Source organism: Ctenopharyngodon idella, chromosome 16, assembly GCF_019924925.1.
Source record: "Ctenopharyngodon idella isolate HZGC_01 chromosome 16, HZGC01, whole genome shotgun sequence".
Lineage (NCBI taxonomy): Eukaryota > Metazoa > Chordata > Actinopteri > Cypriniformes > Xenocyprididae > Ctenopharyngodon > Ctenopharyngodon idella.
The window spans coordinates 9,307,010-9,333,664 of NC_067235.1; the positions used below are offsets into that span (position 1 = coordinate 9,307,010).

The following is a 26,655-nucleotide window of genomic DNA, read 5'->3' on the forward strand; positions in this document are numbered from 1 at the left end:
GTTATGGAAAGGAGTTTTTGAATCGAGTCGCCACCTGTAGTTTACACACGGAGAACGTGGCTCCCAGCTGCCAGTTGCTTTAGATCTTGTTCCGTGAATACAATGGCACAGTTTCAGCTGATCACATGGCAGGGCCGCGTCTGAACGATGCTGTTTTTCTCATAGCCTGTAAACACGCCCGTGACCCTCCCCAGATACGGCAGGGGGGCATCCGAGGACAAGGAGAGGGCCCCCTCTCGTCTCTTTCATCACAGATTGGGCAATTGCATCATGGACGTTCCCTTTGCTGAAAGAGGACAGGAGAATTTTTATGCATAGACATATATGTGAACACGCATTGCCCTTTATAGACACATCTGACATGGTTAGAGCTGCCTGATATTGTATGTGGACTGTAAATATAATTTTCTTAATCAGTATTTTTGTCTTGTTTTCTAGTAAACAAAATTTGATAAAAAATGTCTTGGATAATAAAACTTATTTTTCAGACTATACTGAATTAAGTTTATTTTTCTTTTTTGAAACATAAACCTAAAAAAAAGCTTTATGCTAAATATGAAAGCTTTTGAGATAAGAAAAATAAACTGATATATTCCTTTATGGACACTAAAATTAGTTCCAAAGTGTGTGTTTGTGTTTGTGTGTGTATATGAGTGAGTGGTGTGACTAATGTCAATAAATACTTTTAGCATGACCACTTTATTGGCTTCTGTCTCAGCAGGATAATGTAGAACGAGCTGCCAATCACAGACAGGCAGATCTGATTGGACCAAGTTTTCAGCAGTCAACCAATCGGAATTCACCCAGCCATCAAGGTCAGTGAATTAATAATTTGCATGTGCACTTCATAAATTTCTTAAAATAAGATTCCCTGGCTCTGATATTTGTAATGACAGTACATTTTTGGTTATGGTGTGTTTTTTTCTTCAAAATGTTCTTAATATCCAAAACAGAAGTAAAGAGTTTTTAATAGATTTGCAGAATTGCTCATAGTTTAATAACTCAACCAAATTAACAAGTGTGTATGTGTGTGCATACTTGATTATGGGCGGGAGCCGTCTGTCTCACACGCTTGGACTTGGGTGGGGGCTGTCTGTCGTAGATGCCTTTTATGGTTGGAGACTTGCTCATTAAGTTCAAACTGGGATCTATATTCAGGCCTCTTCCGCTGTAAACACTCCAGCAGTTCAAAGGCTTGATTTGTAAAGACACAGGGTGCCACTCATTAAGCCTCCAACCTAATTGTGCCATACAAAAATACAGAGGCATGATATTTGGAGCATGAGATTTAAGCACAATATCGCCTCAGCATGGGAGGTAGAGCCTGTTTTTTTTTTTTTTCTTCTAAAAGTCTGATGCTGTCATTGAAGTAAATGGAGCAGAAATTCTCATTTAGGACTTCTCAGAGTACGCCACGAATCCTCACAGCTGTGACTACACTAAACATTTGGTTGTGATAATTTAATACCCCTTAATATTTCATTTGCAGAGTGGTCTTTGTTGAACACAGTTATTTTATTTTGGTTTATGGATTTTTTAAACATGGTTCTGTAAACATTTATTCAGACTATCTGACCACTATAATTACACGTCTAAGTGAATGAATGTATGAAAAACTAGAACAAAATAGAAAAGCATGTTCCCATGCCTATTCTTTGACCCTGCCGTTTTCATACTCCATTGAATACAACAAACTGTGACAACGATGGTCTTATTTTGGCATGCTGGAATGCAGCTAAGAATAGGTGAGAAGCATTTGTTTGTCAGATCTCAGATTGAGGCCAGAAATATTTGTTACTGCGTCGAAATCCTGCATGACGTTTACAGCTAAAAACTCTCACTTACTTATAGTCTTTTAATAGAGTTAAAGACCACACTCTATTGTTTGTAAGTTAACTGGATTACGAAACTTATTGAAACTGAGGTACTTGGCAGAAAAATTTCAGCACAAATGGTTTACACTTGATGGGTCTAAGTAAATGTGTTGCTTTCTTAAATCGTGTGGAGTCTGTCTTTGTTCCTCTCTCGTGAAAGGAGCATTTAAACCTGAATTGTGAAAAGTTTACGTTATCATATTTTGTAGAACTGAAAGTTTTATACAACTTGCATTTTTAGTAAGAATGCATGATTTATATGGATTTTATTAGGCTGGATTAATGGTGCCTATGTTATTTTTTGTTGGATTGTGGAATATTTTAATTGTGGCAGTGATTTTTCAGGTCGGTATAATCTCCATTGTCATTATATTTGTCAGTAATATTTCACACAGCTGTATTTCACTGCAAAAATGATCTAGCAATGCCCTGTATCCTACCATTTAAATATATACTGTATATACAGTATCTCACAGAAGTGAGTACACCCCTCACATTTTTGTAAATATTTTATTATATCTTTTCATGTGACAACACTGAAGAAATGGCACTTTGCTACAATGTAAAGTAGTGAGTGTACAGCTTGTATAACAGTGTAAATTTGCTGTCCCCTCAAAATAACTCAACACACAGCCATTAATGTCTAAACTGCTGGGCACAAAAGTGAGTACACCCCTAAGTGAAAATGTCCACATTGGGCCCAAAGTGTCAATATTTTGTGTGGCCACCATTATTTTCCACCACTGCCTTAACCCTCTTGGTCATGGAGTTCACCAGAGCTTCTCAGGTTGCCACTGGAGTCCTCTTCCACTCCTCCATGACGACATCACGGAGCTGGTGGATGTTAGAGACCTTGCGCTCCTCCACCTTCCGTTTGAGGATGCCCCACAGATGCTCAATAGGGTTTAGTTCTGGAGACATGCTTGGCCAGTCCATCACCTTTACCCTCAGTTTCTTTAGCAAGGCAATGGTCGTCTTGGAGGTGTGTTTGGGGTCGTTATCATGTTGGAATACTGCCCTGCGGCCCAGTCTCTGAAGGGAGGGGATCATGCTCTGCTCATTCATGGTTCCCTCAATGAACTGTAGCTCCCCAGTGCCGGCAGCACTCATGCAGCCCCAGACCATGACACTCCCACCACCATGCTTGACTGTAGGCAAGACACACTTGTCTTTGTACTCCTCACCTGCTTGCTGCCACACACGCTTGACACCATCTGAACCAAATAAGTTTATCTTGGTCTCATCAGACCACAGGACATGGTTCCAGTAATCCATGTCCTTAGTCTGCTTGTCTTCAGCAAACTGTTTGCGGGCTTTTTTTGTGCATCATCTTTAGAAGAGGCTTCCTTCTGGGATGACACCCATGCAGACCAATTTGACACGCTGATTCATAACGCTCCGAAGCTTCCTGTTGCAGTGTTTTAAAATCGGCCATCACTATATAAGTCGTTATTTTGTTTTTTTGGCGCACCAAAAATATTCTCGTCGCTTTATAATATTAATATTGAACCACTGTACTCATATGAACTGATTTAAATATGTTTTTAGTACATTAATGTATCTTGAGAGAGGAAATATCATTGCTGGCTATGCAGGCCTCACTGAGTCATCGGATTTCAACAAAAAATATCTTAATTTGCATTCAGAAGATGAATGAAGGTCTTACGGGTGTGGAACGGCATGAGGGTGAGTAATTAATCACAGAATTTTCATTTTTGGGTGAACTAACCCTTTAACTTAGATTTTATTAGAACTTCAAACAAAAGACTGGGGCGAGCCACCTGGCTCTGAGCCAACTCAAAGAGGGGCATATTATAAGAGGTCAGACTGGCATGGATCAGGCCAGAGAAACAGTCTGTACAGCGATCAGATCCAGATGGGAGATGAGAGAAGAGTCAGACAGGCATTACTAGGTGGATAACAGCATAGACCAGGCAAGTCATTACCAAGGTTAGTGGCGAGCAGAGATCAAACCTGGGTATACAGTCCAACAATGTAATCAGTGCCAAGAGATAATACACTGACCAGAACCAATAATGAGAGCAAGAGTCAGCACCAGGATGGGCAGTCCGTTGTATTCTGGCAAAACTGAAACCACAACACTAACTGGGCAGAGGGCAGGGATGTATGCGAAACAAAAACTAAACCAACAGACAAGACCAATAATCTCGATAAGACTAAGAGAGATGCACATGTGAACATCAAAGGCACAAAACACACTGACAAAAAACAGAGGAGACGGAAGAGAATATAAAGTGGGGAAATCAACAGAGAGTAGAAAAAGCTGTGAGACAATGAACAGAAGGGGCATGGGGGAGACTGCAAGACAGGTTTGACACGGGAGACATGAAAGACAGGGTGGACACGACAGAAGGAGTGGGGTAGCCGAAGCTGCACTGCTGCTGGACTGATGACTTTAACAATGGGGTATGTCCTGATAAACCTGGGTGCCAGCTTACTGGCCAGAACCCTCATTGGCAGGTCCTCTATTTGCATTTTATTATTTGCATTTAAAAAACTCATCCATGAGGTTTCACCCAAAATTTAAAATTCTGTCATCATTTACTTCATCTCATGTCTCAAACTGTATGATTTTATTTCTTCTGCAGAACATAAAATAATATACTTCCAATATTTGGGCAACAAAAAATTTTGGTTACCAGTATTCTTCAATATATCTTCTTTTGTGTTCTGCAGAAGAAAGAAAATCATACATTTATGAGTAAATGATGACAGAATTTTCCTTTTTGGATGAACTATCATGTTAATTAATTGCTAGTTGAGATATTTACTAGTTCTCTTGAAACTTGAAACTGGAAGGCAGGATCGGACCACATAGTTATTCAAGGTATTCCTTTGTTGAGGTCAGTGCCTCTCCTACACCGCATAGTTCTGATGGACCCTTGGGCAGCAATATCCAGGGCATTGCATTCTTTAGAAGAAAGAACGGTTTTAGTGTGGTGGGTGGACGGGGCTTATAAGATTATGGAATGTGAGGTATATGAAACTCACTGATTAGATTGATGTTTCCCAAGAACAGGCTCTGATCTCCATTATTATTTTTCCAGATTTTTCCTCTCTATTTATGCTCTGCTGTTTGACTGCCAGGGGCATTTTAACCTATCATTCTCTCTCTGACTACTTTTACATTTTAAAAAACTGCTTTTAGAAAACTGCTTATTGCGAGAAAGCTGTTTAAGACATGTCGTCTGAAACCTGTATGACTTTCCTCTGTGGAATGGCAAAGAATATACAACCCGAATTCCGGAAAAGTTGGGACGTTTTTAAAATTTGAATAAAATGAAAACTAAAAGATTTTCAAATCACATGAGCCAATATTTTATTCACAATAGAACATAGATAACATAACAATTGTTTAAACTGAGAAATTTTACACTTTTATCTACTAAATGAGCTCATTTCAAATTTGATGCCTGATACAGGTCTCAAAAAAGTTGGCATGGGGGCAACAAATGGCTGAAAAAGCAAGAAATTTTGAAAAGATTCAGCTAAGAGAACATCTAGCAACTAATTAAGTTAATTGATATCAAGTCTATAACATGATTAGCTATAAAATGGATGTCTTAGAGAGGCAGAGTCTCTCAGAAGTAAAGATGGACAGAGACTCTCCAATCTGTGGAAGACTGTATAAAAAGATTGGAGAAAACAATGTTCCTCAACGTCAAATTGCAAAGGCTTTGCAAATCTCATCATCTACAGTGCATAACATCATAAAAATATTCAGAGAAACTGGAGAAATCTCTGTGCGTAAGGCTGAATACCTTTATTGAATGCCCGTGGTCTTCGGGCCCTCAGACGACACTGCATCATTCATCGGCATGATTGTGTCAATGACATTAATAAATGGGCCCAGGAATACTTCCAGAAACCACTGTTGGTAAACACAATCCGCTGTGCCATCTGCAGATGCCAACTAAAGCTTTATCATGCAAGGAGGGATACCTTCCAGCATGTTATCAGCGTTCATTTCAAAAGCCAGCATCTCTGATGGTATGGGGGTGCATAAGTGCATACAGTATGGGCAGCTTGCATGTTTTGGAAGGCACTATGAATGCTGAAAGGTATATAAAGGTTTCCAGACGACATCTATTTCAGGAAAGGCCTTGCGTGTTTCAGCAGGACAATGCAAAATCACATACTGCAGCTATTACAACAGCATGGCTTCATCGTAGAAGAGTCCGGGTGCTGAATTGGCCTGCCTGCAGTCCAGATCTTTCGCCTATAGAGAACATTTGGCACATCATTAAAAGAAAAATACGTCAAAGACTACCACAAACTCTTCAGCAGCTGGAAACCTATATCAGGCAAGAATGGGACCAAATTCCAACACCAAAACTCCAGAAACTCATTACTTCGATGCCCAGACGTCTTCAAACTGTTTTGAAAAGAAGAGGAGATGCTACACCATGGTAAACATGCCCCCGTCCAAACTATTTTGAGACCTGTAGCAGGCATCAAATTTGAAATGGGCTCATTTTGTGCATAAAATTGTAAAATTTCTCAGTTTATACATTAGTTATGCTATCTATGTCCTACTGTGAATAAAATATTGGCTCATGTGATTTGAAAGTTTTCATTTTATTCAAATTTAAAAAACGCCCTAACTTTTCCCGAATTCGGGTTGTATTTTGAAGAATGTTGGTAACCTAACAGTTTTGGTTACAACTGACTTCCATTGATTGAAAAAAAAACACTGAGATAGAAGAAAGGAAGAGAAAAAGTAGCAACATGATTGTGAGTAAATGACAGAATTTTAATGGTTTGGGTGAACTATCCCTTTAATCCATGTATATATGTCACCATCAGAAAACGGTTTTCTCCATATGTTTCCTTTAAATCATATATCACATTTCCCATTTACAGCCCAGTCTCATTAGAAAAACGTACCTGTGGGAAAATTTTTGCAAAACGAAAATACGCAGCGCCATGTACGTTTCGTGACAGTTTCAATGTGAAATGTCCACTGAGTGGCACTAAAAGTGTGTTCAGTTTTTTTCTGGAACAGATTAATTTGAATATGGTACATTTTTATTACGTTGGTTTTATACGTATCACCGCAGTTCTGATTTGAAATGTCCGGTGAGTGGCGCTAATGCTCCATTACATTTAAAAATAACGTACCACCAACACTACACCCAAACCTACCCGATAGTGTTAACAAAAGCAAATGTGACATAAAAAGCATTTGTAATCATGCCATTTTAGCTTGTTTTTGATCTCTCATCTTTGAGCTCTTTTTCCATGACTTGTCTTTCACGGGATTCGTACCCAAACCTTCCACATCCTAAGTACAACTCCGTATCAGCTGAGCTACCGAGCAGACTTGTTATGTCAGAAAAGTGAAACATATGGAGCTGGTTATGCGATTCAACGTCCAAAATGTGTTTGTTTACAAATCGTGCACTTTGGTAAAAGCGTTTTGAGATCATAACATAATATTGTGCAAGGAGATGTGAAAACAAGTCTTTATTAATCCATAATCTGACCCTGTAATCATAACTGTGTATGAAAACGATTTAAAGTGCTTGCTGTTTTACTGTCTCTAGTGTTCATTTCTGTTGGAAACTGCAGTGATATGTATGTATTGGTACGTATTTTGCGACTTGCAAAAATGTTCCCACAAGTATGTCTTTCCATGAGACCAGGTTGCCCATTTAAATGGTGAAATTCTGCAGGCGAAATGCAGTCATCTCAATAGGAATCCACGTGATTGGGAATTTTGTGTGAGGGACACTTGAGGGAAAAAATGTATCTGTGTTGATTTTACATCAGCTTCAAGTTTATTGAACTGTTAACCCTCGAATTTGCTGCGTTTACCAATATAAAGCTGCTGGATTTGGAAGTGACCTCTGAGTAAGCGGTGCTTCATGCATCGCTACACTATTGACAATGGACATACCTTGCTTGCAAATTTTCGCTGAAGTTTTGCTAATGTGACTCCAGTTTTAACCTGTGACCTCATGTCATTTCATGGCAGAGATGAATATATTGACTTCAATTCCACCCTTATCCTCACACTAGCTATTGTATGACTATAGCAGAGTTATATAGACTACTTTTGTGTGTGTGTGTGTGTGTGTGTGTGTGTTTTTGTCCTCTTTGGAACTTGACAGACCCGTCACCATTCACTTTATTGTATATTGTACATATTGGAGAATTAGGATCAGCTCTGCATCTACATTAACTATCAAAAAAACAACTCAGGCTCATATTTTCTATTCTTCTCCCACTCTTTCTCTATATGAATCCCCCACCCTATATATTTCCCTCCTTCCCCCTGTCCGCCCCTCCTGTATGGTGCTTATGAAGGCACAGTATTGTTTAGCCACATGGGAATGCTTTAGAGTGCTGTCTATATCTGTGAAAAGACTAGCTCCACTGCCTCCTTTCACATGTATACATTCGTGTGTGTGTTTTTGAGGCACATATCTCCCCCCTACGGGTCTTCTACAGGACGTTTCTGTCCAAGCGACTCCTCCTTTCCCCTTTTAGTGCTCCTGTCTCTTTGTTCACTCACAATTTGCATGCTAATTGTCACCAGCTGGATGGTCTAATGGACATGGTGCTATAAAACATGGTGCTTTTAAAACTTTGTCTTTAACAGTCTTTGGCATAAGTGAACCAATTTAACCACTTTGTCTTGGGCAAAGAACCAGCAGACTCAAAAGTAGTTTAGCTTAGTTGTATTTTGTCACTGTGCCACTAATGGAACCAGATACACTGTGGTAAATTAGCTCATGCACACCACTAAATTGGACCCACATGGAAATCAGTGTCGTATCTGGGTGTGTATCACCCTTTATTAATCATTGGAAACTTCCATTTTTTATACAAATTACTCTAAAAACCTTGGGCCATTATTTTAAGTAGACAAATATGTAATGCCGTGTACACTCTATACAATTTTAGCCCAGATTTTCACTCGCTGACAGTTTTGTGGTGATCACCAACAAATGCCCGAAGTCGGTGCTCATTCACATGAGTGACAATCGCATAATGTGTATTATCAAAGGCACGATCTGAGAGAAGAGCCGATGCATTTCCAATGCCGTGAGATGTTTAGATACAAAATATCTGGACCTGTCTGCAGTGTGAAATGTGTTTTGACTGGAAATTACATTGCCGACGACCTACAGCCAATGAGAGAGCAAAATACAGGGCAAGGGAAAGTTCAGGGGAGGAGTTATAGACCTGCAAAAGAACTTTGGCAAGCATGGCTTTTGCAAACAACCATTCTCTCCTTCGTATTCTTCTTTTTTTTCTTTTTCGCTGCAAATCAGTGCACAGACAACTTGGATTGCAAGCTTTGTGCAGGCTACAATTTTTAACAGGAAGAAATCCAATCTCGTGTGAGAACTCCTGTTTCGCGCATGATCTTACATTATCCCCTGTATCATTTCTCAAGTGTTATTGGTTGTGAATTGTAGTTTGTAGACCAGGCGGAGTTGTCGGCGATTCTCCTATTGAAATATTATGTAATGTATGACCCCGTTGCCGATCCGTCGTGTAATGTGCACATAACAGCAACTAAATGGTACCCCAGACAGTTGTGTAGTGTGAAAAGAAGATCTGAAGACTCTGAAAACCATGTATCCCAATCATAAATGAGCAGCAGAGACAGATTAGCATTTTCAATTAGTATTACTTTGTGTTTCCTCATTTTATGTCTAACCAGCTATATTTAAAGTTTGTTTTGGTGCTGGAACACATCTGTGACTGCTTCCTAATGTGATCCAAAAAATGATAGTCCAAGACCGTATGCAACCAGGTTCCCTGAGAAGAGGAACGAGATGCTCCGTCTTGGTGTTGATGCTATGGGGAATGCCATCAGTGTGACCGGTGTTTGAGGCAAGTTTAAATAAACACCATTAATCACTGGCAGAGTGCAGTCCACGACGTCACATGTATAAAAGGGTGCCTGAGTTACATGTCATCAACTCTTTTGTCTAAAGGAGCGAACGTCCTTACCATTATTCAGGAAGGGAGGCAAACAAGAGAAGGACATATTGCAGTTTGCCCAATAATTCTCATAAACCAGGCTCTATACGCCAAGGTAGCCACTGTGGAGTTAAGGCCCTACCCCAATGTAACCGGGGGAGCGCAGCTCATACCCTGACTTGCCTGTAGAAGCACACATCCAAAGGGGAGCGTATATCTCAACTTCAAAACCCAACAATAGTTGGGGAGGGAGGCAAAGAAATAGAAGGAAGCTTCCCACCATTATTCTGTTTACCCCGCATCAGCCCTAAGGTTGTGAGGCTTAAGCATGGTTCACAAGAAGTGAGCAAACATAAACTGTGTCCGTTCTAAGTTTTAAAAGGCAACAGAGCTGGATTTTGCAACTCTATCCACCTTTTTAACTTCTCCATAGGAGAAGTCACGCAATTCCATGTAGGCAGAACCCATCTTCAGTGTAAAGAGGGAGGGAGCTTAGAGCAAGAGAGAAAAATGTTTCCTCTATCTCTGTTAAATAACCCTTCTTCAACCCTCACGAACCCCCAGAGAGTGTTATATCTCCTAAAACGCTGCTGACTGAGACCCCAGCTCTGTAAACTTATCTATGACCGCCAAACAGGCCGACTGAAAATTTTCACAAAGGTTTTCTCTTTCTCCTTCTCACAGATGTCTATTGGTCAGAGATTGGCTGGATTCATGGTGTGCAGGGCCCCAGAAATTTGTCTTGCTTCCACATATGCATATGCTTCCACATATGATTCCACATATTGTCATGAGCCTCAAGGTGGTAAGCAGAGGAGGCAGACTTATACTGAGCTAGCAGGAGAAGCCCAAAAAGGAAAAACAATCTCCTGTCAGACTCCTCCCTATGCTCCGCCTACAATCCCCACGATCGATTCCGCCCTGCCATGTTGGCAGCCACGGGACCCAAACTACTAGTTAAAGATGCTCAACTTTCATCACTCTAGAGAGAATCAAGCAATAACAAAGCCTCCTACTGCAAATGCATTGCCATGATTGCCTCCAACTGCCTTGAGAGCTGAATGCACTTTGCATGTGCAAATGCTAGATTCTTATCCCTCTGGAGAAAATCAAGCAAGAACAGAGCTTCTTACCACAAATGCAACGTATTGAGCATATCCAGCTCCCTTGAGAGTTGAACACGCTCAAACAAACTCTTATCTTATACGCACATACAAACAAGTGGCTCCTGAAGACAAAAAAGCTGATGATGTGTAACTCAGGCGCCCCATATATACTCACAGGCACTCCACGCATGACGTCATTGACTGCCATCTGCCAATGATTATTGGCAATTGTTGCCTCACATGCCTCAGACACCGGTCATGCTGATGGCGTTCCCTTATAGCATCAACACCAAGATGCAGCATCAAAGTTCCACTTTGAAAGGGAATAGTTGTAGTACATCCAGTGCTAGTCTCCAAGGACACCACTAGATGGTGTTACAATTGGAAAAAGATAAATAAAAAATAAAAAATACCCGACAGAACAAACAACAACAAAAAAGGTATTTACCACATAGAAATTAATAAACAATTTCACCTGAGGCCTATGTAAGCAGGGCTTACATGTGTAACAGTTATATAGCGGTAATAGATATGGTATGACAGATTATGTCAGTGTCAGGTACAACAACAACTTAAAACACAAACAATTTAATTGGCACAAAACCATTATAATCAACAAACCTTTCTATGCTTCAACACGCTGTGTTGACAAATACCCCATCCATATTTGGACGTATTGCACAGCTGCACTAGCTACTTTATTTTCCTCATTCATTTGAAATAATTTGATTTTATTTACACATATCATATTTGAGGTATAAATTGCTATGACTTTTATTTGTTATATATTGAAATATGTTCTGACTGTAACATTAAAACCAGCTAGTGATGCACAAAGGGTTGGTAAGTCTTTTTTAAATGTTTTGAAAGAAGTCACTTATGCTCACCAAGGCTCCATTTATTTGATCAAAGATACAGAAAAAGAAGCAGTAATATTGTGAAAAATTATTACAATTTAAAGTAACTTTTTTCTATTTTAATATATTTTAAAATGTAATTTATTCCTGTGATGCAGACTGAATTTTTAGCAGCCATTACTCAAATTTTCATTGTCACATGATCATTTAGAATATATGCTGATTTGGTTCTCAAGAAACATTTCTTTTTATCACAGTTGAAAACATTTGTGCTGCTTAATATTTTTTTTTTTTTTTTTGTGGAAACCATGATACATTTTTTTCAGGATTCTTAGAGAAATAGAAAGTTCAAAAGAACAGAATTTATTTGTAATAGAAATATTTTATTACATTATAAATGTACTGTCACTGTTCTTTAATTTTATGCGTCCTTGCTGAATAAAAAAAACAACAACAACAACAAAAAACATACTAACCCTAGTCTTGGTCTAAAACATATCCACTTAGGTCATAATTTTACTCTCAATTCTTCGGAATTGATTGGTTCTTGACTCTGATCCCAACCAGTCAAGCACCAGCTATGGTGCTATCACTATTCTGATGGGAAGTGGCAAAAAAGTTGGCAGAACTCAATTCACCTCAGCCTGGAATTTAAACAGCTCTCTTGGCTATAATCAAATTCTGGCGCTGCAGTCTGTACTTTTACAAATACTTTTAGCAATAGTTTAATCAGCTGATTTCCCACACGGTAATAAAACAGACCATTTGATGCAGTGTTCCCATGGCTGCTGAGTCAGTTTGCATTGCATTCTGCACTCGCTGAATGCTTAGTACTGACTGTAGCCAGCGGGGCTGGAGGAGCTGTTCTCCTGAATCATTCATGTCTGAGAAACGTCCGGGATGAGCCCCAGTCCCTCCTCAAGGGCCTTTACCTGAGAAACATGCCAGATTTAAATTTTAATATTTTCTGTAAAAACAAGCTTTTAGAATTCATTGCCTCTGTTTTCTGTTTAGAACTGTTGACACTAAGGCTTGCCTCATATCCTGAGTAAAGGTTGAAGGATAGGTTCATGTATTTGCTGTCTCCAGGATGTCTCTAAATAATTAACAGTTAAACTTTCTTATGTCTACTTTAGTCTCATCCCTAAAAGACCAATCTGAATTTCTCAAACCTCTCATTATGGACCAAACAGTTACTTTTTAAAGAATACCCTGCTCATTCTTTTCATTTTAATGAAAGTGATGGAACTGTCAGTACTTAAATGTATCACAAATGTGGTCCATACAACTCATTCTGTGGCTCATTCGTTAGAGTATATGAGAAATGTAGCAATGTCTGATTCATGATTAGAAATTTGAAATCTGAAACAGTGTTTAAGGTTAAATGTTTGTAAAAACATTAACAAAATACTTATAGATCAAAGCTGAAATACTAAAGCATCTGTATGATGATGTTAATATTACATTATTTGTAAAATCGTATCAAAATTCAACAGTGATTCAACCTTGATCCATGACTTTGTTTCACCCGTGCATAAACGTTGAAATGCCTGCTGGGTTTCAATTATCTGATCCAGTTCACAAAAGTGGTCTGAATGATTTATTTATCAATTACACTTACCATGAAATCAAAATGGGCAATTCTTTCTTTTTTTATTGTAATATTGTAGTGTTTATTTTAAATTATTTATCTGTGCGCATTATTACTATTATTATTTTTTAATTCATGTGCCCTCTGTCAGCAAAATGTTGCAGTAAAGGTGAGGGAATGAATCTATTTGCAGTTGTATTAAATTTATTAAAAACAAACTCAAAACAAAACACTCTTGACTAGCAACAAAAATAGAACAATCGGTATATCATGACGTTATCGAGTGCACTCATTAAATCCCACAATGTACCGCAATATTGAGTGTATAAATTACTTTTTAATTGATTACTAAATTGTTTAATTAAGGTTTATACGTAGTTTCCATGATAGAGTTCAAGATAATTCTTTGAATTACTACTGGAGCTGCCAGTTTGCTAAGTTTCAAGTAATTATTAAACAGCAAATATAAACTATGCAAAAGCGGCAGCCCTTCCGGTGGACTCAGTGTCCGAATTCACTCACTTGTTTTTATTTACTCCCTCAAGTGAACTATATTAGTGGACTAATATAGGAAATAGTGAATGAGTTATAGGGGGCGATTTTGGACACAGCTTAAGTCTCAGAACTAAAAAACACTCCCTTACACACTTTTAATCTTTAATCAAAATAACTTCCTCTTGCAGCGATTTCTCTTTTCTGATGATGTTTACTGGCGCGTGGGCGGGACAACCTGTCACTCACATGAGATCGCAGCAAAAGCAAGCCACAATGATCCAATCAATTCCTGATGGACAAAATCTAGTCCCGCCCTATATTTTTTTTCTTGTTCGAGAAACTGTTTCACTCCAATATATGTCAAAATAGGAAAAAAAAAGACTATTGCAGCTTCCGTTTTTATGGTGACTTTACTCGGCCACAATGTTGTTGAAGATGATCAGTGTGTAACAATCAGTTTGTAACATAAAGCTATCGTATGACTTCAGAAGGAGAAGAATATAGCAAAAGAGTTGCAGATATTTTATGAAACTTGGAACTTTTGACTCTTTTTTTGAAACTTAAAAGCTTTGAGCGACCAGTACAATGTTCAGAAATTCATCTTTTTTTTTTTTTTTCTCGGAAAAAAGCCATATAAGTTTGAAATGATATTAAGGACACAATTTTCTTTTTTGGATGTACTATTCCTGTAAACATTTAGTGAAAGTGTTGTCATTGGGATCTATGTTAACACCTTACAATAAGGTCTCATTTGTTAATATAATATTAGTTAATGTATGAACTAACATGAACTAGCAATTAGCAATACATTTGTTACAGTATTTATTAATGTTTGTTAATGTTAGTTAATAAAAATACAGTCGTTCATTGTTCATGTTAGTTCACAGTGCATTAACTAATGTTATCAAATACAACTCTTGTTTTTAATAATGTATTAAGGATTAGTTCACTTTCAAATGAAAATTACACCAAGCTTTACTCACCCTCAAGCCATCCTAGGTGTATATGACTTTCTTGTTTCTGAATAGGGAAGGTGTAGGACGTACAGCGTAAGCTTTTTGAAGAATACGGAAGGCAGTCTGGTGGAAGCTACATATTTTACTTCAGAATTTGTTAAATATGGATTTTTTTTTTTTTTTTACACAAACGCATCGCTTCGCTTCAGAAGGCCTTTATTAACCCTCCGGAGCCGCGTGGAATATGTTTATGATGGATGGATGTGGATGGAGACAATTTCTTCAGCTCATACTCGTTTGGTAGTGCATTACTGCCTTTATAAAGCTCGGATGCATCAGGATATTTATTAATATTTCACCGACTGTCTTCGCCAGAAACAAGAAAGTCATATACACCTAGGATGGCTTGAGGGTGAGTAAAGCTTGGGCTCATTTTCATTTGAAAGTGAGCTAATCCTTTAGTAAATGTTGAAATGAACATTAACTAAAAAGATTAATAAATGCTATAGAGGTATTGTACATTCTTAGTTTATGTTAACTAAAGTAGTTAATTAATGTTAACTTATGAAACCTTACTGTAAGTGTTACCAGAACTACTGTATGCTTTAGTGAATTGTTTTTGAATTTGATATTCTAACACAGGTTAGTTTATGTTTGTAGTATGCTTTACAAATCATCAGGTTTTTTTTTTTTTTTTTTTCCTGGAGTGCCTGCATAACCCCATCTGAGACAGTTATTTTCTGAAACGTACACCTACAGTCACATTGGTGCTTAAATTTGTAGCTATGCCTCAGTGAGGCTGGTTGAGAATGGACAGTAGATTTTCAAAGTCCAAAAAATGTAAATTGGCTCTTTTGGTCAAAAAAGGAAGCCAACTACAGATTAGAATTTGTCCTGTGTAATTTGTTTTGATTTTTATCCACGTTTGTTTTGGCACCCTCTGCTGGACGTACAAAAATATGCTTCTGTTTCCATTACAGAAGGCCTAGTGCATGTACATTGCACTGTCCTGTTAAAGGAATAGTTCACACAAAAATTCTAATTATTTACTTATCTTCATGTAATTGCAAATCTGAATGAATTTCATTTTTTGCAAAAAGGGAATAAAAAAATCCTATAGTAGTTCCTATGTCTTTCCTAAGTCATTTCAAGGTATAAAATAGTTTTGTGCGAGAAACAGACTATTTTAATGATGTCTGGTTTGTCACCAACAAAAAAAAAAAAAAAAAAATGGTGCATTTCACAAAATCGGTATGAATGAATCATTCATTGTTCATATATCAGTTTTTGGACTCAATTATCTGGTTACAACTCTTAAACTGTATTATGAATTAATTAATTTCAGGCTGTTCATTATATCATATGACTTCAGAAGATATAGTGCACATTTATAACTACTTTCATGATATTTTTATGATACTTTTATGGTGCTTCCATTTTGAATCTTTAAACCTTTAATTACCATTAATTGTAATTCCATGGAAGTGAATGACCAGAATATATGTGAACTTGTGCCTAAAGTTACTGAGTTGTGAGGTTAGATTTAGATTTACAGTTCGAATTAACGTTAGTACACAGATTTAAATTAACTTATTCAAACTGCATCATGGTTGATGTTTGCCAAAAATGTGGTGCTGTTTTGTCATGCTGATAAGCCATGTTCAATTAAAATATGCTCTCTCTAGACCTGTTTGTCTGGTTTCAACAGAGTTTGGGTTCAGACTGGGGACAGATTGAGCACATCCCAAACACTCACTCCGAAAGTCAACACGAAACATGATTTTATTATTTATTTATTTATTTATTTTTTAAATCCGTTAACATCACCAAGACATCTTATTTTATTTTATTGTTTTTTACACAGGCCCAAGAACTCTGTCTCTTTTACCCCATGGTGTGACCTCACTCTCAAACCTCCCCACCGTGCTAAAGCCTCAGTGTGTGAATGTATCTTATAGCTCTCCAGAATTGCTAAGTAGAGAAGGGGCTTACCTGTCTCTATTAATACATAGGGATCAACTGATTATCTGATGGGTTTTCAGAAAAAGGTCTTGCAGAGGGCACAGGTAACTCAGCCTTTGGGTCAGGAGAGGCCATTTAATCCACTTCTTCTAGATAAGGTGTTGTAAATAGGACAATTTTGACAATTTTTGTTACCAGTTTTTTTTGGTTGTTGCTGTTGTTCATATCTCACCTCACATAAGTAAAGCATATAAATAATTTAAAATAAAATAAAAACAGATGCAGAATGATCCCTGCATTATTGTAAAGATTCAGTTCATTATAAATAGATGTGTTAGTTGTGAAGAGCATCTAACTTTGTGTTAATAGATGTAATGAGCATGTGGCTATATATAAAATTAATGCCTAAGAGCAAGATAGTTACCTATAGGTCTGCACATCCCTGAACTACATTGTAAGAGTTTATGAAATTGTAGATCGCCCTCTAGTGGTGTGATTATGAAACATCTCTGAAAGTCCATAATTTGTGTACTGTATGGTAGTTCCAGTCCAAGATGCTTTTTGCTTAATATAATGTTCCAGCCATGATAACAAACCCAATATAAAGGACAGATATTAAACATCCATATATATATATATATATATATATATATATATATACACACGGTATTTCTTCTAGCGGAAGGGTGGCACACTATGATTTAGCTTGAAGACACAACCTTTTAATAAAGGTTTTTACCTTCGTTTATACTTTTCTGATAAAAGGTAACTAATTATAACTAACAGATGTGATGTTTAGGATATTTTCTTCCTCTTTCTCTCCCTACCAGAGGATGACGTGGATCTAGAAGCTCTAGTGAATGACATGAACTCTTCTTTTGAGAGTCTGTATACATCTTGCAGTGTTCAGACTGAATCCACTCCACTTCTGCTCAATGGCCAGCCGCACCGACCCACTGCTTATCACACACATGCTCAGGCCACCTCCCCACACCAGAGACTCCAGCGGTCCCAGCCTATGCACATCCTCGCTGTCAGGTAAAAACTCACACTTCAAAATGCATGAATGCCATTGCATTAACCAACCGAGTGGTGTTTATTTTAAAGAAAGACATTTAACAAGTTTATAGGTCTGAAATTTATAAAACAATCAATATAGAGTTCAAAATGTACTTGATGCTCTATGGTTGTTAAACATTAGAGGAATTTGTTGACAGTTAATGTGATAAAGTACACTTGTGGTTACTCTGATAGGAGACCTGTGTGAACTTGAGGTGAAGTGACTTCATATATCCACTAAAAATCAAATTGGGACCAGTTGCACAAAAGTATTTGTGAAAAATTATCAGAAAAGTTAATCTGGGAAGAATTTAGTTTTCAGATGATACCTACTTTGATACTGTGTTATTTAAAGCAGCAACATTAAGACATTTTTAATTATAGCGTACAGTAAGTGTGCAAACACAGAGCACATTTTGCTCTAAGAAATACCAAAAGCAGAGCAAATTACATTAAAACTTCAAAGATTTTTCCAAAACAATAGCTTAAATGAAGCACACACACACTGATCATTTCCAGCTTGGCTTTCTTTGTCTCCATCAAGAGTGGCACAATTGTTATTCCATTGCTCTGTTGCACTGAAACCTTTGAGAATAAATGGTTTCCATTTGGTGAGCGTGTTTTTGCCTCTCAGCTGCGGATCAGAGCAGGAAGTTGAGCATAACGAGCTCGTGAACGAGGGTTCACTCTAGTAAAGGTTCACTCAGAGGTTACCGTTCAGACTTCAGCTCTGAATTCCATATTACACACTCCCTCATGCTCTCAAACCTACAGCACAAATGTCTGTGTGTGTGTTTCAGCTTTTCTCTGAAGTCCCCACTTCAAAAGGACTCCCTGTCTATTGCCAGCTTCAAAAATTGGCCCAAAATGCTAATGTTGCCCAAAGCCGCCAGCAATTCGAGGCTGACAGTAATGCCTTTGGTTTCATGTTTGTAATACAACACTAAATCTGAGATTTTGCTTTATTCCTCCAGAAGGCTTCAGGAAGAGGAGCAACAGTACCGAACGTCCTCTCTACCTGCCATCCCCAATCCCTTTCCTGAGCTCTGCAGCCCTGCGAGTTCCCCTACACTCAGCTCTGGCTCCTTACCTCAGTGTCAGCCCTCAGGCAAATATGTAAGAGACCTTTTGTTCTCATTCCTCTCTCATTGCAAGGACTAGTTTACTCAAAAAATGGAAATTCTGTCATTATTTACTCATGATGTTCCAAACCCACATTATTTTCTCTCTTCCATGGAACACAAAACAAGAAATTCTGTAGAATCTTTTGTGCAGCACAATTTTTATAAAACATAGTGACTATAGTGACCGCTGTCATGCTCCAAAAACCACACACACACACACACACACACACACACACACACACACACACACACACACACACACACACACACACACACACACACACACAGGTTTGTTTTGCTATCAAAGTGAGGACATTCCATAGGCGTAATGGTTTTTATACTGTACAAACTGTACATTTTATCCCCCTACACTACCCCTACCCCTAAACCTACCCATCACAGAAAACATTCTGCATTTTTACATTTTTAATAAAACATTGTTTAGTATGTTTTTAAAGCTATTTTAAATATGAGGACTCATGAAATGTCCTCATATTTCATGTTTACGTCGTAATACCAGTGTAATACCCATGTCATTATACAAATTTGTGTCCTTATAAATCACAAAAACGCGTGCACACACACACAAGAAGTAATGTGCAGAAAGATTCTTCAAAAAATGTCTTCCCTTCCATGTTTAATGGAGAAATCATGGTTACACTTTATTTTAAGGTGACGTTGTTACAGTGTGCTAACATTTACTTACTAAAGTGTTAAGGGTTAGGGTCAGGGTTTGGTTTAGGGTTAGTAAATATGCATAACTGACTGTTATTACTATAAGCAAGTACACGTAAAGTGTAATTACGTCACCTTTAAATAAATTAACAAAATCAACAGCATACTCAGTTGGAATGACACGCGCATGAGTATACATCTAAGTTCTAAGTAATATTAAGTAACAAGCCCCCGGTTTCACAGACAAGGCTGAAGCTAGTCCTAGACTAAAATGCATGTTTTAACTGAAAGTAACTTGTACTGATATATCTTAAAATATGTCAGTTCCACTGTTTTGTCTCAAGATGCACACATCAGAAATGTTTTTTTCTAGTGAACATTTATAAAAGCTACTGAAATAACCTAATTGAAGGCCTAATCCTGGCTTAGTCTAAGACCTGTCTTTAAAACCGGGCCTACATGTACTTACTATAGGGTTAGGATTAGGGTTTGGTTAGGGTTACTTGCGTGTAATTATGAATAATTTATAGTTATTACTATAGTAACTACATGTAACACATGTAACAAGGACACAAATAAAGTGTGGTAACATTTTATTTTGATGGTCCCTTTTTAACATTCTGTTGAATATAAATAACTTTGCAACTACATGTCAACTAACTTGTATTAGAGTATTAGTAGACTGTCTGCTTAATATCTGCTGACTCTTTATTGTGATGGTCCCCCAACCGCCAATCTACTGACTATAAGTAACTTTGCAAGTACATGTCAACTTATTCTAACCCTGGCTAACCCTACCAGTCTACTAATACTGTACTAATACTCTAATGAGAGTTAGTAGACATGTAGGTACAACGTTACTTATAGTCAACAGCATGTGTTAAAGGATTAGTTCACTTTAAAATGAAAATTACCCCATGATTTACTCACCCTCAAGCCATCCTAGGTGTATATGACTTTCTTCTTTCAGACGAATATAATCGGAGTTATATTAATAATCACTCTGATGCTCCAAAACTTTATAATGGCAGTGCACGGAAACCACCAGTTTAAAGCTCAAAAAAAAGTGCATAAATCCATCATAAACGTACTCCACATGGCTCCGGGGGGGCCAGTAAAGGCCTTCAGAAATGAACCGTTGCATTTGTTTAAGAAAAATATCCATATTTAACATGTTATAAATTAAAATAACTAGCTTCCGCCAGACTGCCTTACGTATTCAACTTACGAAAAAAACGTAACTGATGTCGTGTCAGTTGAAAAAGTTAATACGGAAGGCTTAGGGTGTAGCGTAAGCATTTTGAACTGCGAGAGGCGTTACACTTTCTTCGTAAGTTGAATATGGAAGGTGGTCTGGCGTAGCCATGTGGAGAACGTTTATGATGTATGGATGCACTTTTTTGAGCTTCAAACAGGTGGTTTCTGTGCAATGCCATTATAAAGCTTGGGAGCATCAGGGTGATTATTAATATAACTCCCAGTTGTATTCATCTGAAAGAAGAAAGTCATATTTAGGATGACTTGAAGACGAGTAAATCATGGGGTAAATTTCATTTTAAAGTGAACTAATCCTTTAAAGGGACCATCAAAATAAAGTGAAACCTAAAATGCTACCTTTTTTGTGAATTGTTCCGTAATCATTCTGGGCTGTGTTTCTCAAAATCATCATAAGCTAAGTTGATCGTAGAGACTGATGATTGGTGGCAGTGGTTGTATGATCTATAGGCTTAAACACAGCCCTGTATGGGTATTTTCTGTTATTTTGAAAAGCACCTCAAAGATTTTTTGACATGTGACTTAGATGTTCACATTGTGCCATATTTGAAGATTTTAGATTTTGAATACTGTTTGGACAACATGTGTTGAAATGTGCTGAAATGGAGTTCAGTGTGGTGTATTGCTTTAACATCTGTCTAGACACAGGTTTCCAGAGAAACAGGTCACTTCCTGTACTGTGTGACTCATGTGCTCTTACAGTAAGACTTACAGCTTACTTACAGTAGTAATAAAAAGTTATGTCCACACGAATGTCACCTAAAACGTATTCATATATTTATCAAAAACAAAATAAAATCCTTTTCTTTTTTATGGGATTTAAGTTGTTAATGGGATAGGACAGATGGGAAACGGCAAAAAAATATTGTCAAAAGAGAAAAAGAGCGATCAGGAAATGATGGAAGACAGATTTAAACTCAAGTTGCTTATAAGAACCAACATGCAGCGTATCTAAGAATGTGCCACATGCACTGTAATAGCAGACCATTTTGTCGCATTTAGGATAGTCTTATGTGTGCATGTGTGTCTGTGATGATTTGCCAGAACCTGTATTTATTTGTATACATCACGCATACATTGTTTGGATCTCTGTGTGTGCATGCGTGAGAGCATCTGTTGTGTGGGTGTGTGTATATATATAGCTATCTCTGGACCCCTGGCTGTCATGTGTGATCTGACTGAGGCCCTGATATATTCCTGGAAAGCCCTGTCATTGCTCCAGGCTAACCTCCTCCATATGGGGCCACGGTCTGTTACCGTAACATGGTCCCCATGTTACCGTAAAAATCTCTACAGACATCAATCAATTACCCTAATCCCTCTCTCTTTACTTTTATTGTCCTGTGGATGAAACCCAGTAGGGTTCTAAGTGCTAGAGAAGGCTTTTGGTCTGTCCAAAAGAGAAAACAACCTGGAAGAACGCCTGGAAGTCATTTAAAACAGCTGACAAATCTTCAGTGACTGATGTTGTCCATAAATATAATCAAGACATCAAGCACATCGCCTGTTGTTTGTATGTGAAATGCATGTGAATAGCAGACATTATTTTGGAATATGGGAAATGAGAACATACTTGTTGCAGGGCCCTCAAACATCTGATGACAGTGTGTTAACAAAGGATGCAAGTGGTGCATCTCAATGCGTCAAAACTAAACCTCTATTTCAACCCTGCAAAGCCTGACATATAAAATAATAATCAGAAAGATCTATTTTTTTAATGGAACAGTTTATTGAACCTTTAGACAAAATATTAAAAAAAAAAAAAAAAAAATATATATATATATATAAAAAAGTTGGCTTATGTGTTTTTTGCTCAGAGGCCCAAACTATGCAAAAATATGCAATTTGGTGCAGTTGATGATATTAATATGGCTAAGGTGAAAATCTGATTGCTTGTAATGTAAATCAATGAGATCTTTATAACAGTATAGCAGGCTACTAAAAAAAAAATGCATATAAATATCAGATGTCACTCCATATCTCCCAATAATACATCTTAGTATGATGATATTTAAATGCTTAGTTTTATTATCAAAGTTCTGTAGTTATCAAAGCATATAATGCAATGCAACGCAATGATTATTGCGAGATGTACAAATAAATGTTCCTCAAAAGACTGATGTATGGATAGTCAAGTAGACCTAAGTTGCTCTAGTCCAGTAAGTATACAGTTTGAAGTATTATCAACAATATAAAAATTATTCTTACTTTTACTTAATAAAAATCATTGAAGATTTCACAGCAAAAAGACACTTAAAACATGACCTACAGAAATTAGAATTACACGAAAAGGCCTTTTTCTTATTTGATACAGTAGGCTTTATAAAGTTAATTAACCAAGTTTTTTGTACACTGTTTGGGGTGCATTGTTATACCCATCTATATTTTAGACATGTCTTTCATAAAATTATTTTATTTGTCAGAACTGTTGTGTTATTTTCTCTCTTCCTTGGAAAACAAAAGTAGAAATTCTGAAGAATATTTATTTATATATATTTTATTTATGCAACTTTTTCATAAAGCGGTTTATAGTGACCACTGTCATGTTCCAAAACCACAAGAAAGTAGTCCAAAAAGAAGAAGGCTTCTGAATCTTATGATAGATTTATGTGAGGAACACAAGGAAATTTAACTTTGCTCATGCTCAGAAACCCAGATTATCCATGTCTACTCCAATATATAATAAAGGTAAAAAAGTCAGAGAAACAATACAATAAAATAAAAGAACATACCTGTGAAATCAACTTTGTGATGTTTCTGCTTCAGCTTGCTTGTGATCTACTAATAATATATATATATATATATATATATATATATATATATATATATATATATATATAAATAATGTAGATGTATGTAGTCAATTTTCATTACAATTAAAATTATTAATAGACTGGTTACGTCTAGTTCCCTGGCTTCATCTCTGCTAGTCACATCCAGCCTCCTAGCTCCTTCGTCTTCATTGGTTCCACACTGCCTTATAACTTCTTATTCTCCGCTGGCTCTATATAGCTCCCTGGCCCCTTTTGACTGTATCCAGTTCCCTCACTCTGCCTCCACTACTGGTTCTGACAGTCCCTTGGCTCTGCCTGTACCCTCCATTCCTTCAGCCCTACTGGGGTCCTCCATACCTCCAGCTCCACTGTTTTCCTCACTCCTACTAGCTCCACCTCAGTATCCCAAGCCCCCAGCTCCACCTTTGTTCTCAGATCCTTTGTCTCCACCTTGCCCCTCTGGTCCTGCGGTGTCACCCTGGTTCTCCAGCTCTCCGGCTCTGCCTAGGTCTCCAAGCTTTCTGACTCTGCCTTTGTTCTCGGATCCTTTGTCTCCACCTTGCCCCTCTGGTCCTGTGGTGTCACCCTGGTTCTCCAGCCCTCCAGCTCTGCCTAGGTTTCCAAGCTTTCTGACTCAGCCTTGTTCTTCCGTCTCCCTGGCTCCACCTTTCTGCTCCACCTAAGGCTCCGCCATGGGCCTTCATCCCTTTGGCTCAGTCAGGACATCTCACTCTGCTGGTTCAGCCATGGCCTCCTACACTGACTACCCTATGGACTCTTCCTCTCTGGGATCCTGGCCCTCCTTCCCGCCCTCTGTGGTCATCGTTATCTAGTTGTAGTTTTTGTTAATGGTGCCAGGAGGCGCCTACCGGAAGGGGGGTGTGATGCCATAATTATTATGTTTAGTTTGGTTCTTTGTATTTAGTTCCTGTTCCTGCTGTTCATTTGTTGCTTGGGTTACTTATTTGTTCATAGATTACCCTCACCTCACGATTTTTGGGGCCACAATTCGATTTATTCGGCTCTCGATTTTAAACTGATTTTGATATCATCTCCTCTCTTTTTTGTCTTCTCTGAAGATGTTTACTGACACAAGGGCAATCTGTCATATGAGATCACAGCAATAGCAAACCACAATGATCCAATCAATTCCTGATGGACAAAATCAAGTCCCACCCTACATTTTTTTTTTCATGTTCAAGAAGCTGTTTCACTCAATAGACTATCACAAGTTTAGTTTTAATGCTGACTTGAAATGTAATATCAAATTAAAGCTGCAAGCAGCAATGAAAGGGCCCTCGCACCCATGCCACCGCCACCCGGTTTCCAGCATGTTTGGTACTTCATGACATATTTAAATGTGTTTCAGGGAGTGAATTACAGTGTAAAGCATGCCATTTCCTGTTGCCAACAGGTGGCGCTATGACTAATTTAATATTTGCATGTAGATGTCTTCAGGCCAGGACTCATATCAAACATGTGAAGTTTGGGGAAGGTTGGACATTGTATACATGATTTACAACAGCTTTCTGTTTCATGGTGAAACATCAGATTTTGTCAGGCGCCACGGACATGCCCTTCAGTGAAAACTCAAGATCTTCACAATTTAACATCACTAAGGCCTTAAGATTAGACTGACCAAATATGATGTTGATCTGGTTAAAACTCAGTGAGGAGTTAATCACAGTGTAAAACATGACAGTTCCTATTGCCTGCAGGTGGCGCTATGACTGTAACTGAATAATGGCATGTAGATGTCTTCAGGCCAGGACTTCATGGCGAAACATCAAATTTTGTCAGCCTGCCACAGACACGACTTTCAGCGAAAACTCAAGATCTTCGCAATTTAACATTGTAAAAGCCTTTAGATTAGACTGACCAAATATGATGTTGATCTGATTAAAGCTCTAGAAGGAGTTTGTTAAAGTACAATGTCTGGAAATGGCAAAAACTGCAAAAATTTTGCAGAGAAAATTCAAAATATCTCACTTTCTGTTGGGTTTTCAGATTTTGCACCCAGGGACTTTTTTGTACGTATTGAGCTGTTATATGTGTCTACCGAATTTCATACTTGTACGTGAAACGTAGAGTGAAGGGTGCTCAATTGAAATTTTGTAGGTGCCGCTATCGAACCATTTTGCCACACCTAATTCTGAAACCCATATCAGATGGAAATTTTCACCACTTCTGACGCGTGTGCAAAGTTTCATGAGTTTTCAAGCATGCTTAGGCCCTCAAAAACGCGATTCATTTTGGAGAAAAAGAAAAATTGACCGAGCAATTCCAATAGGGTCCTCACACCATCAGTGCTCGGGCCCTAATAACACCCTGAAGTTATTATAATCGGGTGCTTTTCATGTGCTTTAATATATCTGTCTTTAAAGCACAACATAAGATTAAGAAAACATAATGATTTAAAATGTACTTTAAATTGAAACTTTTCATTTCATTTCAACTTTTCTTTTCATTTCAACTTTTCTTTTCATTTACAAAGTGCATTTTTTTTTTTTTTTGTACTTAAGTGTGTTAAGAAACATTAATGAACGTATGCTCTCATTAAGTACACTTAAGTGGCCTTTTATTTTATTAATATTATATTATCTGCAAGTACAGTTTACACACCTAAGGGCACCTTCAATACAATTAAGCACACTTTTTTTCACAAGGGTGTGCTTTCTTTCTTTAATATAAATGCCATTTTGAAACTATTAATTGCTATTTATGCTGTTAGTTTCCTACTATCATACTTAAGTTTGGCATGTGTATCCCAATACACTTTGGCATCGCGGTATGTGTTTCTGCAGAGCATTGTATAGAGGCAACATAGTGTATTCTGAAAATCATGTGTGATATGAAGCTGGTTTCTGGACTCTTTTACGTGTTACCTTCCCACAGCTGCCTCTGGTTTGCACCCCCTGGAGAGTTTTTCTGAAATGCACACTCAAAGA

General features: G+C 37.8%; 1 protein-coding gene across 2 annotated transcripts in view; it reads left to right on the plus strand.

Moving 5' to 3' along the window:
- Nucleotides 1–26,655, plus strand: part of grb10b (growth factor receptor-bound protein 10b) — a 118,324-nt gene that overhangs the window by 39,723 nt on the left and 51,946 nt on the right. The window contains exons 3-5 of one of the 2 annotated variants that reach the window (XM_051864892.1): nucleotides 719–815; nucleotides 17,631–17,838; nucleotides 18,834–18,975. In XM_051864892.1, coding sequence (XP_051720852.1) covers nucleotides 719–815; nucleotides 17,631–17,838; nucleotides 18,834–18,975 — 447 coding nt within the window. The remainder of the gene's footprint in view (nucleotides 1–718; nucleotides 816–17,630; nucleotides 17,839–18,833; nucleotides 18,976–26,655) is intronic. The other variant, XM_051864893.1, reaches the window with a different exon arrangement.